A 16,350-nucleotide genomic window follows, 5' to 3' on the forward strand; every position below is an offset into this window, starting at 1 on the left:
GTATTTTTATCTTAGAAATGACCTTGTTTGCTGGAGGGGCCGGCTGTTTAAAATTCTGATATGCAAATAGCTGGAAGCTGTAATCTGTAATCCCCAAGGCGTGTCTGCGGGGCGCAGGCCAGGAGCTTTCTGCCTGAGAGCGGCCGGCTCACTCCAGGCCCCCCGGCCCTCCCCTATTCATCTGTCCCCTTTTTCCCCGGCTCCCCACTTAACATCTACAAAAAGCAGAAGGTCCGGCAGGAAAGTCAGCCCCCGTTCGGACTGAGCCTCGAGGGTCCCATCCTGGGTGGGGGTCCCTGGCCCATCACCCACCTTCCGGCCCCATCCGAGCCTCCATGCAGCGGTGGTCAGCGTGCCGTCAGCCTGCCTGGCCGGGTCATGGAGAAATAGGGTGAAGGGAACGGCTGTGGGGAGTCCCAGGGGGTCTGGGAGCCGCTTCTGCAACCAGCCTCACAGTGTGGGACCCCCTCCCACCTGAGCAGCCCCTCAGCGGAGTGAGGGTGACTTTCCCCAGGCTGCCTGGGGCTGGGTGGCCTCCTCGGGCCTCCCTTGCTGCCTGCTGTGCCTGGCACGGGGCAGGCAAGGCCCAGAGGCCCCGCACGGGGGGTGGGGGGCAGCGTGCAACCACCTCTGAGTGCAGGTGCCATGCCAGGCGGGGGCCCGCAGGGGTGGATCAAGTGGCCGTGAGGGCGGCCTGGGCTCTGTGGGCCCAGGAAGGAGGGAGGTGGTCAGGGACACTCTTGGTGGTCAGCTTGGTGGGGTCCCAGTCACTTATTAGGTGCCTTGGAGCCCGCACTCCTTCCTGGAGTTTACAAAACAGGATCTGACCAGCTGAGCATCTGGTATTACCTTTTCCGTCCCCATCTCAGGCCCTGGAGGCAGAGGGGGGAAGGTTGGCCATGTCTTCATGGCCCTGCAGGTCAGCAGAGAGACCCCTGAGCTGAGGCCAGAGGACCAGCTGGAGTGGGCTGAGGGTGTCTAGGCAGTGTGCTGGCGTGTGCAAAGGCCCTGAGGTTTGGACGGTGTGGGTGTGGCGGCTCAGTGCCGTGGACTAGGAGACATAAAAGGGGGGGCTGGAGGGAGTCAAGCGAGGTATCTGGTCGGCCGCCACGCAGCAGCGGGGCTGAAAGAACACCCCTCGGGGAGCACAGCGCTGTGGGGGGCCAGAGGAGCACTGGAGCCCGACACCCCCTCCCCCGGCGTCCTGGGGAGCCTGCCGGGATCCTCGCCCCTAGAGCGTGAGCAAGGGCGTCGTGGGCTGTGCTCGGCTGACTAATCTCCCCGCCGGCGTTTCTAGGCGAACCTCGAGGTCTGTTATCGGGCGGCCGAGGCAGGGCGGCCTGTCCTGATGGACAGCCCGGGAGATGGGCCGATACGGCCGGCCCCGCGTCCCCCGACCAGCGCGGCATGTGTGGGTGGGAAAAAATCATTTCAGCTATTTTGTGTTATCGTGGGGCCTGGCACTGCCCCTGATACGCCTGTTTGTCTTAGATTAACAGTGGGGGAGGGGCAGAGGAGAGGGCGACGGGTGGCAGGGGTCAGCCTGGGGTCAGCTGCAGAGGCCAGAGGCGGCGGCTGGGTCGGGAGCCACCCCTCTGGGCGTCCCCGGGGGCCCTGTGCCCATCCAGACCGTCCCCGTTTCACGGCTGAGCAGACGGAGAGTCCGGGGGCCGGGGAAGCCCGGGTGGGGGGCGGGTGCCCCTGTGTGGTGCTCACAGACACCCGCCCTTCCAGGGGTGTCGCGGGGCTGACACGGGCCACCCAACCGAAAGAACACGGTCCCTCCGCCCCGGGAGCAGGAGAAGGTCCTTTATCCGCTCCCCAGACGCCTGCAGGTTAAGCAGCAGCGTGGGGCCTGCGGGGCCCAGGCGGCCAGGGCAGCGAGGCTCGAGCTAGGGACACGGAGACCAAATAACCTGGAAGTAAGAATGTCGTGTGCCCGAGGGGTGAGGCTCTGGGAGGAGGGGGAGCCGTGCTAAGCAGGCAGGCAGAACAGGCCGGGCCGGGCCCCCAGGCCGGAGTGGGGGGCACCCCCGGGGACGGTGCACCAGGGAGAGGGCACAGGGAAGGCCAGAGTGCGCCCCGCTGGCACGGGGGTGAGTGCAGGGGTGAGGAGGGAGGAGGCCAGCTCAGATCGAGGGGGCGGCAACCCGCAGGAAATGGGGTGCAGCCGTCACGGCCCGAGGGCAGCTCTCCACCGCCCCCCAGCTCCTTCCCCGATGCCCTCCCCAGGCCACTGGTCCCTGGGCCACAGCTCAGGCCCGCCCACCCCTCTGAGCCCCCAGGACAGGGCTGAGGTGGGGCCTGTGTGCAGAGAGGGCAGCTGCAGTCAGAGCTCCCTCTCTGTGGGGAAACTGAGGCATGGAGTGGCCGTGTGGCTTTCCCCCATGGCTGGGCTGCTGACCCCTCGACCCCGGGCAGCCCTCTCTGCGGTCAATGGCTCTTCACCCTGGACGTGCTCCCCACCCAGAGGCCAGGGCCCGTGGGAGGCGCAGGTGGGCAGCGGGTGCGGAACCATCCGCGGGGCGGCTCGCTGCCAGGGCTCACCACCGTCTGCCCGCTGGCCTGTGCTTTCATTTATCGAGCGCCTCCGGTGCGCCGGCCCCCGTGATGGACCCTGGGGACACAGCACCAACCAACGGACCGGCCACTGCTCTGCTGGAGCCACAGCGCCTGACAGAGCCGTGAGGGGCTCAGACACAAACCAAAAGGAAGGCGGGGAGGGCGTGGCAGCCGGGGTGGGCGAGGGGGTGCCCCAACCCATGGGGATGTGCACGGACGGCACACCGGGCCGGCAAGCAAGCTGCAGACACCCTGGGTAAACCGCCCCTTACAGCACAGCCGAGCAAAGGCCCTGTGGCAGGGCTGCAGGGGAGGAAGTGCTGGGGTGGGAGGAGGGAGACAAGCTGACTGAAACTTGATAACGGGTGCCGTGCTCCCCATTTTATAGATGTGGAAACTGAGGCCCAGAGAGGTTCACTGGCTGTTGTGTCACCACCACTGGGCACTCGAGTGGACTGAGTTACTGAGTTCGCAGCCCTGGCTCCCAGGGGGTGGCCCCCCCGCCCCAGCCCCTCTGGGCCTCGTCACACGTGGGCCTCAGGGGCCTTCTGACCCCTCCCGGGGTGTAGACCCTGCCTGGCGGAGGGTGAGCGGGCAGCACAGTGCCCGGTGGGGAGCGTGGCCCGGGGCCTGAGTCCTCGGCCATCCCGGTGGCGGGTGGGGGCCCGGGCCTGGCCGCCGGCCCCGTGCTGCCCGCTGACCTCACTGGCCTTCCGGGAGCAGCTATCTGTGGCCAGGGCGGCCTATCTCGGCCGCGGGCGCTAATCGAGCCGGCTTCCTCCTCCGCCCTCCCACCGGCTTCCTGCCCCGGCCGGACCGCCCCCGGGCCCCAGGCCGCGTCCGAGCGCCCGCCTGGGCCCTGCCCGCGCCTCCCAAATGCCAGTGGGCTGCAGGTCTGGGTCTGCCGGCCCGCACCTGGGGAGCCCTTCCGGAAGTTTCCCTCCCTGTCCTCCTCGTGGGCCCCACCCGACTGCACAGCCTGGCCGTGTGGCTGGGGCGCGTCAGCTCAGCGCGCGGGGCCTGGGGTCTCCACGGGGAGGTGGCCGCGGCCGCACACCTGGGAGACGCCTGGCGCCCGACAGCGGGCTGGCACGGCCACTCGGCCAACAGAGGGACTCGTGCTGCTGCTGACGTGTCACCGTCGCGGTCACCGACACGGCCGGTGTCCCTGGTGTCCCTGACTACGGTCCCGTCAGCCTCACTGTCCCCGTCCTGGCACCCCGGGCCAGTGGGCGCCCGGCACCAGGGCAGCCCTGGCCCCCAGCTGGCCCCCTTCCGTGGCGGGGGCTGCGCTCTGGGCCGTCTGGACACGAGGGGGCTGGGCAGGGCGCCGCGGTCCCCGGGCTCCGTGCGGGTCCTCCCTGGGGCCGTGCAGCCGCTGCTGGGGCCTCCGTCAGGCCGTCCCCTCTCCTGCTCCCCCGGCCCTGAGGAGTGGGCCCCTCACTACACCCACCTGACAGGCGGGGGGCAGCGTGTCTCAGAGCCGGGATGGGAACCAGGCCCCCGCCTGCAGCACCCCCGCCGGGCCCTGGGGACCCCTCCCCTGCCGCCAGCACTGGCTCTTTACTTATTTATTTATTTATTTATTATTCCTCTATCTCTGTGCGTAACTTTTGATTTCCTCACCGTGTTTTTCCATTACGGCGGCCGTGGACGCGGCCGATAAGATCGGTCCCCGGAGATGGGACAAAGGGGCCGCCATTGGCTCGAGGGCTGGTCATATCCTGCCCGAAAGGGCCGAGCTGGGCCTGAAACGTGGCGTGATGCTATCACGGGAGCTTTTGTGTGTCGTCGTAGCGGGGAGGCCCCCTCCCCCACCCAGGACCCGCCTTTGCCCACCCCCCAGACCGCAGCCGCCTCCGGGTGGTCCCTCTCTCTCGGCTGTACCCCAGCGGGGCGGCGGCCCCGGGCAGGTGGGCCGGATGTGTGGGCGTCCGTGGGGCCCTCCTGGCACGTGCTCACGGACACCCAGGGGCCCCGGGCTGCGCCCCACACGCACAGCCACCAGGCCCTAGGAATTTACCCCGGAACGGTCCCCTCCATGCGCCGCACCGTGGAAGACAGGAAAGCATTTATTTTTCCTCGTTGCCGACCTGCAGAATCTCTCCCAGAAGAGGGAGAAGTGATTCTGAAAGAAGCACGTTCCACGTGGATTCCTAAACGTTTTGTCTGAGTGCAGCTCCCCGCGCACACGTGGGTGGGCCGGACAGACCCCGCGCCCAAGGCCACGGGCAGGGACAGCCGACGGGGGCATCGGGGTGGCCCCACCGCCGCCCGCCACCTTCCCCCCTGCCTGTTCGTTCTGCTGACCTCGCACCCGCCCCACCCCGGGGCCCGGGGGACTTGCTGGGTCCTAGAGGGCGCTCCCCGTGGAGCCCAGCTGTGGGCTCCAGCCGGATGTGGCCCTGGAAGGGTCGGACCTCCGGGTTTAAACTCCGTCACCTGCCTCGCCGTGCGGCTGGGTCCCCTCTGACCCTTGGTCCCGTCTGTGAAGGGGAGAATAGCCACGCCTGTGCTGTGGGGGGGCGGAGGAGGAGGCGGGTTGGGGGGAGGCGAGGCGAGGAGACAGGGCGGAGGCCGGCTGATCAGCGCTGTGAAGGCAGGTGCTGGGGCTCCCCAGCGCAGGCCCAGGCCTCTCCCTGTGCGGGCGCCTCCTCCGTGGTGGGGCGGACAAGAGGTGCTCAGGGACTGTTGTCTTTTCTGGAAGGATCTCTGTAACTCCTAAGGGAGCTCTCCGGGCCACGGGTGGTGGCGGTGGTGCCAGCTGACCTCTGACCTCCATGACTGTTGCTGCCCCCAGGTTGGAGGTGGGCACCCACCAGGCTGGGGGCGGCACCCAGGGGGCAGCAGTGGCAGCGGTAGGGGGGCCGTCCCATTGGTCTTCACCCCTGCGACCACCCGGGCTCTGCCCAGACCCTCACTAGCCCTCTTGCCCTTCCGTTCACAGAGGAGAGGCTGGGCCCCGGCCTGGGCAGGGAGCAGGGTGGGTGAGAGGCTGGAGGCCGGGGGGGAGGCTGGAGGCCGGACGGGAAGGAAGGGCCCCCAGTGGCGTCGGCCCCTGGAAAAACAGGGGGCAGGGGCCAGGACACCGATAGGAGCCAGATAAGCTGTTTGCACAGGAGGTATTTTCTTTACCTTATCACACATCCTGCTTCCAGCCGGCTGCCAGGACCGGGCGGGGCGGGGGCGGGGGACAGCCAGGGACCCTCACCCCCGTGCTCAGGCCTCGGCGTCTCCCAAGGCCAGAGTGGCCCGGGTCCAGAAGCTGACGGGACTCCCTCTCCCCACTTCACAGACGGGAAGACTGAGGCCTAGAGATCCAGGGCAGTTGGCTTTTCAAGAAGCCTGGAGGGACCATGGGTTCTCCCACTTTGGGGCTCCCGGAAGCTGGTGTCCTCAGGCCCCACGGGGCTGAGGGGAGACCTCGTCCGGCAGAAGCCTTGGCCGGGGCACTAGCGCCATACTTGGGGCCCAGCACGCAGACGCACGCCCCCACCCCGTGTCTCCTCCCGCGGGGCACGCTGCTCTCAGCTGTGCCCGGGGGGGACGTGTCTCACAGCCGTGTCCCCAGGAAGCCCCGGCTTGGGGGCTCAGGCGGGGTGACCGTGACCTCCCCCGGACCTGGGGCTCCTGCCACCCAGCTGGGGCCTGGTCAGATGGCTGCAAACGCTCTGCCCCCTCCCAGCCCCCCAGACCCTCTCCCTTAAGGCTGCTGCCCCCTCGCCCCACCCTGGGCCGCCGGCCATTCCCAGGAGGCCCCAGCTCCACCATTAGCCGGGGCCAGGGTTCAGCCCGATAAAGATGGGCTGTTGTTCTGTGTCAAAAAATCAATAATTTCCAGCGATGTTCCAGCGATAGCAGGGGAAGTTCACAGGCACCAGCTGGTGGGTGGGGCGGGGGCAGAGCTGGGGCTGCGGCACCTGAGGGCAGCCGTCCCTGCCGTCGCCACCCCGCCGCCTGGCCGTGCAGAGCCGCCGCGGCCCCGGGGCAGCTCCAGGTGACCTGGGCCAGTCGGCCTTCCCTTGCCTGCCCCCCCCCCCCATCGCATGCCACTCTTTGTAGCCGGGCTGGGCCCTCCCCAGGGCCTGCGGGGATGTGGGCTCTGGGCCTCTGCCTGTCTCGAGGGGGGGGCAGAGCAGAGAGGGGGCAGGCCCGGCGCCCCTTCTCCGCGGCCGCTCTGGGTCGTCCAGCGCTGGCCCTGCTTCCGGCCAGCATCCCCCAGACACAGGTGTCCACTGGGTCGCAGGCACCGTCAGGGCCTTCGGGACACAACTGACAGCAGCCCAGCACTAGAGGTGGCCGGGGGTGGGGGGTCGGGGCACAAGCCAGAGGCAGGGAGGGGCCCGCAGCCGATGGCATCGCCCCCGCTGCCTGCATGGCGGGGACAGGCACACAGAGGTCCCTGGCCAGGCATCCGGGGCCACACCCCGTGGCAGGCACCGTGGCCAGCACCCGCTGTGGCCCTGCCAGCCCCTCCGCGTGGCTCCCAGGAATGCTGCCGGCCCGCCAGCTCCCCAAGGGCTCAGGCTGCCCCACGTGATGCAGCCACCGAGTGGCGCTTGGCGGCCGGAGGAGGGTTGGGATGCGTGGCGCCACTCCCGGCGGGCAGCCGCGTGAGGCACAGGCCCGTGTCCAGTGGAAAGCGCGCCTCGGGCGGGGACGGTGGGCTGGGTGGGCCGCGTGGGCTCCCGGCCGATAGGCCCCAAGCTGAGAGGGCGGAGCCAGGCCTCAGGGTCAGAGGTGGAAGGAGCCCACCCACTCCAGCCTAGCCCCCTGCATCACCTTAGGAAGGAAGGTTCTGGGCTTGAAGCCCTTTGAAAAGCTCTGGCCTGGGAGAGGAGGAAGGCCCCCTCCAGGGAGGGCTCAGGCTCCGCACAGCCCGCCCGGCCGGACCCCCGCACCCGGGCCCGGGGCCCACAGGGGCCGTGGTGCGCAGGGCGCGCCGGGGGCTGGAGCAGGGAGGCTGGAGACCCGCTTGGGCAGTGGTGGGTCTGGACTGGGGGCCCCAGAAGTGGCACCCCGCCCCGTGCCGTGGGTCAGGGAGGTCGCCGGGAGTGGTCTCTCCTCTGACCTTCCCTGTCGATGATGTGGGCGTCGGTCTGGGTCACAGTCACATCTCCAGTGCTGGGCACCCAGCATAAGCCGACGTGAAAGCATCCGGCTGGAGCCCCAGCCCTGCGACGGCCCCGAGGAACGGGGGCAGGGGTGCACCATGGTCCCCAGGAGAGGCGCTCGTGCCCTGAAGGGTTCTAGCCCTGTCAGAGCCAGAGCCACGGTGCCCGTTTCCCCCATGAGGCGGGAAATCCCAGCCCGTAGGTGAAATCTGGTTTTTGAATGAGGACAGCTGTTGGTCCCCATCTTTATGTGTCCTCAGTTCACAGGCTCTGGTCCCCCAGCAGCCCCTCCCCAGAGCCGGGCCTCCCACAGGGGCCCAGACGTGCCAGGGGTGCCCCGTGGGGTCGCCGGGGCCGGACGCAGGGCAGAAACCCTCCCCCGGGTCCCCGGCAGCCACAAGTCCGCTGAGGCCTCAAGTGACTTTGCCTCTGAGCCGGTGATCAAGTGTGTGTCCGAGGCCCCCTCGCCCTGTCCCGTCTGGCAGACGGCAGCAGCCACCAGATCACTCCTTCCGCCGTGGCCGCACCCGACGCCGTGCGCCACCGCCTGGCGTGGGGACGTCTTCTGCCCTGCCCAGCCTCGTCGCCCCCACCTGTGACGTGGGGCCACGGGCGCCTGGCCCCCGATGGACCCGAATACTGTGAGCGACATGCGGCCGAGGTTGAGGTCAGGGACCTGGGCTCCGTGACCTCAGACAGTCCCTCAACTTTTCCAAGTCTTGCTTTTCTCATGGGGCAGAGAGCAAGGAGAGACCGAGTCCACCGTTGTTCCCCGACTCCGCGTCCCCACAGTTCACAGATGGGACCCTGGGGCCTGAGATGGGGCGGGGTCTGCCCGAAGGCGCCTGGTCGCTGGCGACAGGGGCTGGAATCAGGCTCTGCCCCTTTCCCTGATGCAGCATTCAGGTGTGGCTTGCTCCAGGGGCCGTGCTGGCCGGCTGGTGCCCCACAGCTCTGGGTCTCCTGGCGCTGGGGCCCCACTCCCCGCGGCCTGCAAGGTGGGGTGGCGCGAAGGACAGCCCCAAGCCCGGCAGCAGCCTGGGGGGGGGACTCCCCACTGTCCCAGGAGAGTGTGAGTAGCTGGCTGGCTCCAGCAGATGTCCCGCCTGGGGAGAGGCGGCATCGGGACAGGCCGCCCGCCGTGCACTCTGACCTCGCCGCCCCCCCGGAGCCCGGCCCTGTGCTTCCCTGGGAGCCTCCCCTCAGCCCGTCCCTGGTCCCCCTCCTCTGGCCCCACGTGTACACAGGAAGCAAAAACGGGCTGACGGGTGGGCCCAGCAGGTGGCGATGTTCCCAGAAGGCAACAGGCACCTGGCCTCCTCCAGCCGGAGCTCGGGAGGCTCGCGTGTGAGCAGGGCCACGGCACCCGTGCAGTGACCCTCCCGTCCCGGCCACATGGCTCCGTGGCCACACGCCTCGGGCTCGCAGGCTGCGGCTGGGCTCAGCCGGCCTCCAGACAGCCTTCCAGGAGGTGGCCCTCCGCGCCCGCCCGTGGCCCCTGCCTGGTGTGCCCGTGTCACCAGGCTCCGCCCTCCGTGTGTTGGCCTTAAGTCGCCCCACGAGCCGGGGCCAGGGGTGCGGCTGGGTCTGAGCCTCGGAGGCCCGTCACCGCCGAGAGCAGGCGCTCGTGTCACGTAGTTCAGGAGTCGGGCCTCCCAGAGGGGCCAAGAGCCTGGCCAACGTCGTGTGGGGACCGCGGCGGCCTGGCCGGATGCGCACGGAGTGTCCAGCCTCCGCCTTCGGTCGCCACGTCTGTCATGTCACCTCGCGTTGCGCCGCCCTGTGAGGCGGGGACCCTTTCTCCCCCCCCCCCCATTTCGCATAAGGAGAGACCGAGGGCTGGAAGGGAAGTGACCCGTCCAGCTGCGAGGGGCCTGGGGTGGGATTCAGACCAGGCTCTGGAGCCCCCAGGGCTCAGCTCGGTTAATAGGAGTCAGTCTCCCGCCCCCACCTCAAGGCAGCTCCATTCCAGAAGCTCAGCTGCTAAAGCTGCAGAGAGGACAGAGCCTGGACAGCGGTGGCCGCGTGGGGCAGGAAGGGGGCCGCCCGGCCTCTCTCTGTCTTTCTAGGACCTCACCGGCCTCCAAGTTCATGGCCTTCCACTCAGGAGGGTTAAGTTGGGGGCAGAAAAGGGACTGGACTTTACAGCCAGTGGCCTTGGCCCAGGCCGCTAGCCTGAGGCTCCAGGCCCCGGGCATCGGGGGAGTGCATCTGTGTGAGCGTGGGGGCAGGGGCTCTCTGGCCCGGGGGGACAGAGCCGGGCTCACTCACCCCTGCCGGCCCGGCCTGCCATGTGACCTTGAGAGAGTCGCTCACCCTCTCTGGGCCTGGTTTCCATGTTGGAAGCACATACGGCCTCCCAGCCTGCCCCGCTCTGGGCCCACGCCCACGGAGACTTCTAGAACCCCGCAGGGTGGGGCCAGCTCGCCCCCGGAGGTTTCTTCCGCTCCCTGTCCCTCTTTTTCTCTCCCCCTTTTTTTTTTTTTTTTTTTTTTTTGACTTTTATCAAAGGCAAACAGCGTGATCCCCGAGATAGGGCCGCTCCCGATGAGGCCAGGGCCAGCTGGCCCATGGGAGCCACAGGGCGGGGCCAGGCCACGGCCGGTGAGATTCGGCGAGCGCTGGCGGGGACCCCAGAGCCCACCGTGCAGGGCGGGGCCCATGGGGCCACTGGACTTTGCTCTGGAAGCCACCAGCACGGCACAGTCTGGCTCCTGGAAGGGCCACCACCCAGCCGAGGTGCAGAGGCAGCCCCCAAGCTCAGGTCCTTCCACAAACCACAGGGCTGCCCCGGGTCAGAGCCACAGGCCAGCCTTTGGGGTGGGGGGCGGGGGGGCCGAGACCTGGTAGGCTCTGAAGCCGGGTGGTCTGGGTCGGAGCCCTGACTCTCCTGTCGGAAAGCAGGTCTGGTCTGGGCAGAGTGGCTGTACCCCCGTGTGACCCCGAGCCCTCTGGGCTGCTTCTGCGGGATGGGGACGGGGACAGGGGCCTCCTCGCCTGTGCTCGCCGTGCACAGGCGAGGCTGACTGCCGAGGGCTCTGGCGCGGGAGGCAGAGCTGGGGCCTGGGGCGCCGGCGGCGTGGCCTCCTGGGCTGGGCCCCACACCCTGGGACAGCCCAGCAGGGAGAGGGATGCTGGCCCCTGAGGCTGACAGGCTTGCCTCTGCCCTCAGGGCTATCGGCCCCACAGGTAAACTGAGGCCAACGGACACAGCAGAGGCAGGGCCTGGCCCCAGACCTCAGTTCTGTCACCACCGCAGAAGTGGATCCTGAGCCCCCTCCTTTGTCCCCTGGGGACCCATCAGGGGGCTGTGAGACCTAAACAGACATTTAAATCATGTAAATACGCAAAGGCTGGATTCTCTCCTCTGGTTCCTCACAGACGTCGGGGGGCAGAATCGAGCCCCGGTGCGGTGTTTGTTCTGGAAATAACGTGTGTGGGTTGTTTGCCAGAATAAATTAGTCTCTGTCCTGATGCTGCATCTGCAGTGATAGCCTGACCCCCGTGGGGGACCCCTCCCCGAGGAGACGATTACAGAAGGGAAACTGAGGACAGAGCAGGAAGTCACCCCCGGGACGGGACGGAAGGGGGTGGCTGGCCCACCCAGCACAGGGTGGCAAGGCCGTGGCCGTGAGCGTGGCTGGGGCTCAGGTTCACGTCTCCCGCCCCGTCGTGTGCAGTGAGCCAGCAGCTTGACCCCCGCGAGGGGCTTCAGTGTGGCAGGAGGGAGCTGAGCCTCAGTCACCCCTCTGCGCGCAGGGGAGGGACCTCCTGCCAGCTGTACCAGACCCTTAGCTGGAGCTGGGCTCTGCGTCCCGTCACCCCTGCTGCTCGGCAGCCACGAAGAGCAGGCAGATGGGAGGCTGCCAGGGAGGCCGCCGCTGCCTGGAAGCCCACCCAGCTGTCACTGCTCCCGTGTCCCCGAGAGGCCTGGGGGTGGAGGCTGCACCTGCTCATCCCTGCCCAGGTGTGACCACTGAGCCACGAGTCCAGAGACCGGGGTGCTCACGGCCCCACGCCTCCCGCCTCCCGCCTCCCGGGGTGGTTGGGAGGCGTCTCCACAGCTGCCACGGGCCGTCTGGCTCTTACGGAGGCTGCATGAAAACCAGCGCATCTCCCTGCCGGCTCCTAGCCCCGCCCAGCGCCTCCCACCCGAGGCCCCTCGCCCGCACCCATTCACTCTCGGCCTGGGTCTGTGCCGTGAGGTACCCAGTGTTGCCGGAGCAGGTGCTCCTTCGTTCTCTGATGCAGGCTTACTTTTGCTCAGGAGAGAGGGTCTCTGGTAGATGCTAACTGGGCTCTGATACCCCTTGACCCTCCTCCGCTACGCAAGGGGTGGGACAGGAACTGTGCTGGAAAGACGTTATCTGAGTAGTTGGGTGTTGAACGTCACCAGGGCCGCCATGTACAGTTGCACAGGTTGTGTACTTCCTAATGCACCCTTCCAAACGCTCGGCCCCTCAGAACCAGCCCCCCTGAACCAGGGAGGTGGGTTGTTATGGTGACTGTTGCCCTATCCACAGCCCAGGCCTGCTCACCTCTCCCAGGCCTCGGCCGGCCCCCAGCAAGCCGAGTGGTGGCTTCTGCCCCCCAGGCGTGCAGAGTGGCAGGCTTTATCGGGAGCCAGCCCTCCCTCTGGCAGTGCATGATACCCGGACGATGGAGTGGCTGCTGTGGGAAGCGCCAGCCACGCTGTTATCTGGGAGGCTCGGCCTGCCGGCCCTGGGGCTCCGATTAGGGTGCCCGGGGGGCGGGGCACAGAGGCACCCTGGCTCTGCTCCTTTCCTCCGGCATCGCCAGGGCTGGGGGCCCCGAGAGGGAACCCTCAGAACCGCGCAGGTGCGAGAAGCCACGGACAGCCTGGGAAGCCGGGTCGGCCCCCCTCCTCCTCTGCCTTTGGGGACCCCCAGGCCAGCCACCCCCGGGCTGGACCCTGAGCGCCTCCTCCCACGGGAAGGTGGGCCCTCAGTCTCAGTTGGAAGGCGTCACCTCATAACGGGAGGGGGGGCTCCGGGCCCAACAAGGGCCAGGGATGGGCTCCGTCCAGATGTTCTGGACACCCGCGGGGAAGTAGGTGCGAGCAGGAGGCACAGCCACCATCCCTGCCTCGTCCGTGGCCCCAGCAGAAGTGAGGTGCAGAGAGACGTCGCTGTCCAGAGCCCACGGGCAGGCCGGCCTGCGGTTTCTGGCTGTCTGGATAGGGGCAGGCCGCATCAGGGTTCTGGATGACTCCCCCCCCACCCCCGCTGTGACCCGCTCCATGAGTATGGGAGGGGGGGTGCGGGGCACAGGCTCAGTCCGTCGTGGGCTCTGACCCTTCGGCTGACTTGACAGAAGAGGAGACGGACAAACGAGACCCAGCGAGCTCGCCTTTAGATGGCCTTGTACTCTCTCCCTCCCCACACGTGCCATCCTGAGGACCGGCCAGCGGGGGCACCAGAGACCCAGACAGGCCCAGGACCCAGGGGGCCGGGACCCCGGGTCAGCGTCCAGAGCAGGGACCCAGGGGGCCGGGACCCCGGGTCAGCGTCCAGAGCAGGGACCCAGGGAGCCGGGACCCAGGGTCAGCGTCCAGAGCAGGGACCCAGGGAGCCGGGACCCTGGGTCAGCGTCCAGAGCGGGGCGTCCTGCTAGCTGCAAGGTCTCTGGGGCCTCAGCACCCTCATCTCTGTGGGGGGCGACTCATTGGAGACAGCCGACTTCATTGGCTCTTTGGAGCAGGCGTGGGTGACTGTGCTGGCCAGACACACCCTGTGGGACCAGGCGGGTGGGGTGTGGGCAGAGCCCTGGGCTAGGACCCGGGTGTCCTGGATGGACTGGCAGGGGACACGGCCCCTTGTGGGTGAGCTGCAAAGTGACCGCGCCAGCCTCTGCCCCCCCCCCCGGGGGGCTGATAAAGGGGCGCCGGCCGCCTCAGCCTCGTCCTGGCCCCCTGGCATCTTATCTGCCCCGGGGAAGACAAGGACCCAGTTAGAACATTCTAGCCGGGCCTCCTGGCGTATTTGCACGTTATCTCTGCCATTAGGCTGGCAGTTATCTGATAATCGGGCCCATTAAGGCCACAGCCTGCCCGATCGGGGCTCCAGGAAGTGGGGCCGTGGCCGCAGCGCTCGCCTGGGGACCCGGCCAGGCCATGTGAAGCCTCTGTGGCCGAGGCAGCCCAGCCGGCCTCCGAGGCACAGGGCGCCCGCCTTCCTGGGCAGAGTGTGTGGACCCGGGAAGGGCCTGCCCTCTGAGGGCGTGGCCACCCCCCTCGCCTTGTCCCGAGAGGACACCGACGCCCGGGGAGGGCAGGTAGCGTGCCAGGTGTGCGTCTCCCAGGGCGGCCCTGACAGACGTATACGCCTTGGGGCCTTGAGACATCAGAAATCGCTCCCTCTCAGCGCCGGGGCCAGAAACCCCGCTCGGGGGGCCAGGGCTGCGCCCCCTCCGGAGGCCCGGGGGATGGTCCTTCCTGCCCCTCCCGGCGCCCCAGGCGCGCCCTCCTCCTGACCCATCACCCTGGTCTCTGCCATCTTCGTGGGTCCTCCTCCCTGTCTCTTCCGTGGGTCTTTTATAAGGACATTTGTCACTGGATGTTAGAGTCCCATCAGATAATCGAGCTCTGACCTAGGTCTCATCTCGAGCTCCTGACTTGGTCACATCGGCAAAGACCCTGTTTCCAAATAAGGGTACGTTCCCGGGTTCCTTAGCGGGTGTAGCTTCTGGGGGCCGACGTTCAGGCACTGTTGAAAGTCACGTGGCCCGTGCAGGGGGCCAGGCTGAGCCCTAGTCCTGCCGGAGTGAGAATGACAGTCTCAGGGGCTCACAGCAGAGGCCCGTCTGTCTGTGTCAGTGTAACAGAATGCTGCTGGGGGCCGTGCCACGGGAGCTGCAGGAGCACCCCCCCCCCCCCCCCACCCCATGGCATAGGCAGCTGTAGCCCCTGAACGTCTCACACCGTCGGCTCGGAGAGGCAGCAGGACCCGGCCCAGACCTTTCCAGAAAGCAGGTGGACCCTTGATAAATGAGCAGAAGTTGGCAGAGGAAGACACTGGTGTTTGAAGTGGGGGGGCAGCTTCTGGGGTCCCCGCCAGGCCCTGTCGCTGCTGCTCTGCAGGCACTGAGCGGTGCCAACACCAGGGCCACCCAGGTGCAGAGTCTGGCTTTGCTGAGCCTTCTGGGGGGAGAGCCTGGTGCTTTGACTTGGTTTCCCCGCCGCAGGCCCTGCGCTGAGGGGGCTGCGAGTCTAACGTGGTCAAGCCTCACGCAGCCCCAGGAAGTACTGGGGTCCCCGTCTCCGAGAGGTGGAAGTCGCCGCCCAGCACTGTGCCTCACGGGCTTGCTCTGTGGATCTGGGGGGCTCGATCTAATGGGGGCGGGGGGGCGGGCTGTGCGGAGGGACCGGAGGCAAGCCGGGGGGACGTCACGCCCTCTGCTCTGCGCCCTCCCCGACGCAAGCAGCAGGGATGGCGTCCAGGGCGTGGGAAGGTTCCGGCACCACCCTGTGCCGCCTGAGGCACGTGTCCGGACGGCCGTGGTGCACCTGCGGCCTCCCAGGCGAGGGCCGGCTGCAGGGGCTGGCCCGGCCCCCGGGACTCAGGCCCAGGCCTCCCTCCTCCGCCTGCAGCCCCGCGGCCGCCCCTGGGGACCCTGGGGGGCGGCGGGGCTGGGTGGTCCCCTCCGCGGGGCCCGCCCGCAGCCCTGACGTGTCTCCCCGCAGGTGAGCTGGAGCCGGCGCTGCAGGACGGGCGGAGGTGCGTGCGGGCTCGGCGCAGCCTCCCTGAGGGCCTGTCCTGGGGCCCGTTCCGCGGGAGCATCCGGAGCAGAGCCTCGTCCCCTGGGCAGGTGGAGCCGGTAAGGAGCCCCGACCCCAGCAGCCCAGCCCCCACTGCAGGGCGAGTCAGGCCCGGGGCGCAGACCCCCTTCTGCCCGGGGAGCCGGGTCCGGGTTACCCCCCAGCCTGGCAGCGCCCAAGATGGGAGCCTGAGGTATTGGGACCAGGAAGGCGGGAAGGGGCAGAGGGAAGGCTTCCTGGAGGGGGAGTTCTTAATGTGGGCCCTTGATGGATGAGTAGAAGTTGGCAAAACAGACGGGGAAGCTGGTGTGTGAAGTAGGGGGGGTGACAGGGAGCTAGGGGGGGATCGGGACCTGGCCTTCGTGGGCGGGCTCATGAGGCGGTTCCGTGGGAGCCTGGGGACCCCTGCGGCGGAGGCCTAGACGCAGGCTCTAGGGCGTCCTCCAGACGGCAGCAGAGGGCGTCCCCCTCCCGGTGCTCTCTGACCTCCCTCTCTAACCAGGTCCCCCCGCCCCCGGCACCGAGACACCAGCTCCCCCAGGCCGTGTCGTCTGCGTCATCCTGCAGGGGCACACAGGTCCCTAAAGATACATTTCGGGGGCGCTGGATGGCATGGTCAGTTCAGGGTCCGTCCAACTCTTGGTCTCAGCTCAGGTCTTCGTTGTTGTTTATTTACTTATTTTGAGAGAGAGAACGAGTGAGCAGGGGAGGGGCAGAGAGACGGGGGGAGAGAGACAATGCCAAGCAGGCTCCACCCTGTCAGCACAGGGCCCGACACAGGGCTCGAACTCACGAGCCGTGAGATCATGCTCTGAGCCGAAATCAAGAGTTGGGCGCTCAACTGAACTGAACCACCCAGGCGCCCCTTTCTCCGCTTGGGACTTACCTCAGGGTGGT

At 68.1% G+C, this 16,350-nt stretch overlaps 1 protein-coding gene across 2 annotated transcripts in view; it reads left to right on the top strand.

Moving 5' to 3' along the window:
* The window catches only part of ZFPM1 (zinc finger protein, FOG family member 1), a 60,753-nt gene that overhangs the window by 30,653 nt on the left and 13,750 nt on the right, over positions 1 to 16,350 (top strand). For both annotated transcript variants that reach the window (XM_039226692.1, XM_039226694.1), the window contains exon 4: positions 15,379 to 15,512. In XM_039226692.1, the coding sequence (XP_039082623.1) occupies positions 15,379 to 15,512 (134 nt within the window). The remainder of the gene's footprint in view (positions 1 to 15,378; positions 15,513 to 16,350) is intronic.

The sequence above is a fragment of the Hyaena hyaena genome, unplaced genomic scaffold (assembly GCF_003009895.1).
Source record: "Hyaena hyaena isolate Hyena2069 unplaced genomic scaffold, ASM300989v1 scaffold_1, whole genome shotgun sequence".
NCBI classification, from domain to species: domain Eukaryota; kingdom Metazoa; phylum Chordata; class Mammalia; order Carnivora; family Hyaenidae; genus Hyaena; species Hyaena hyaena.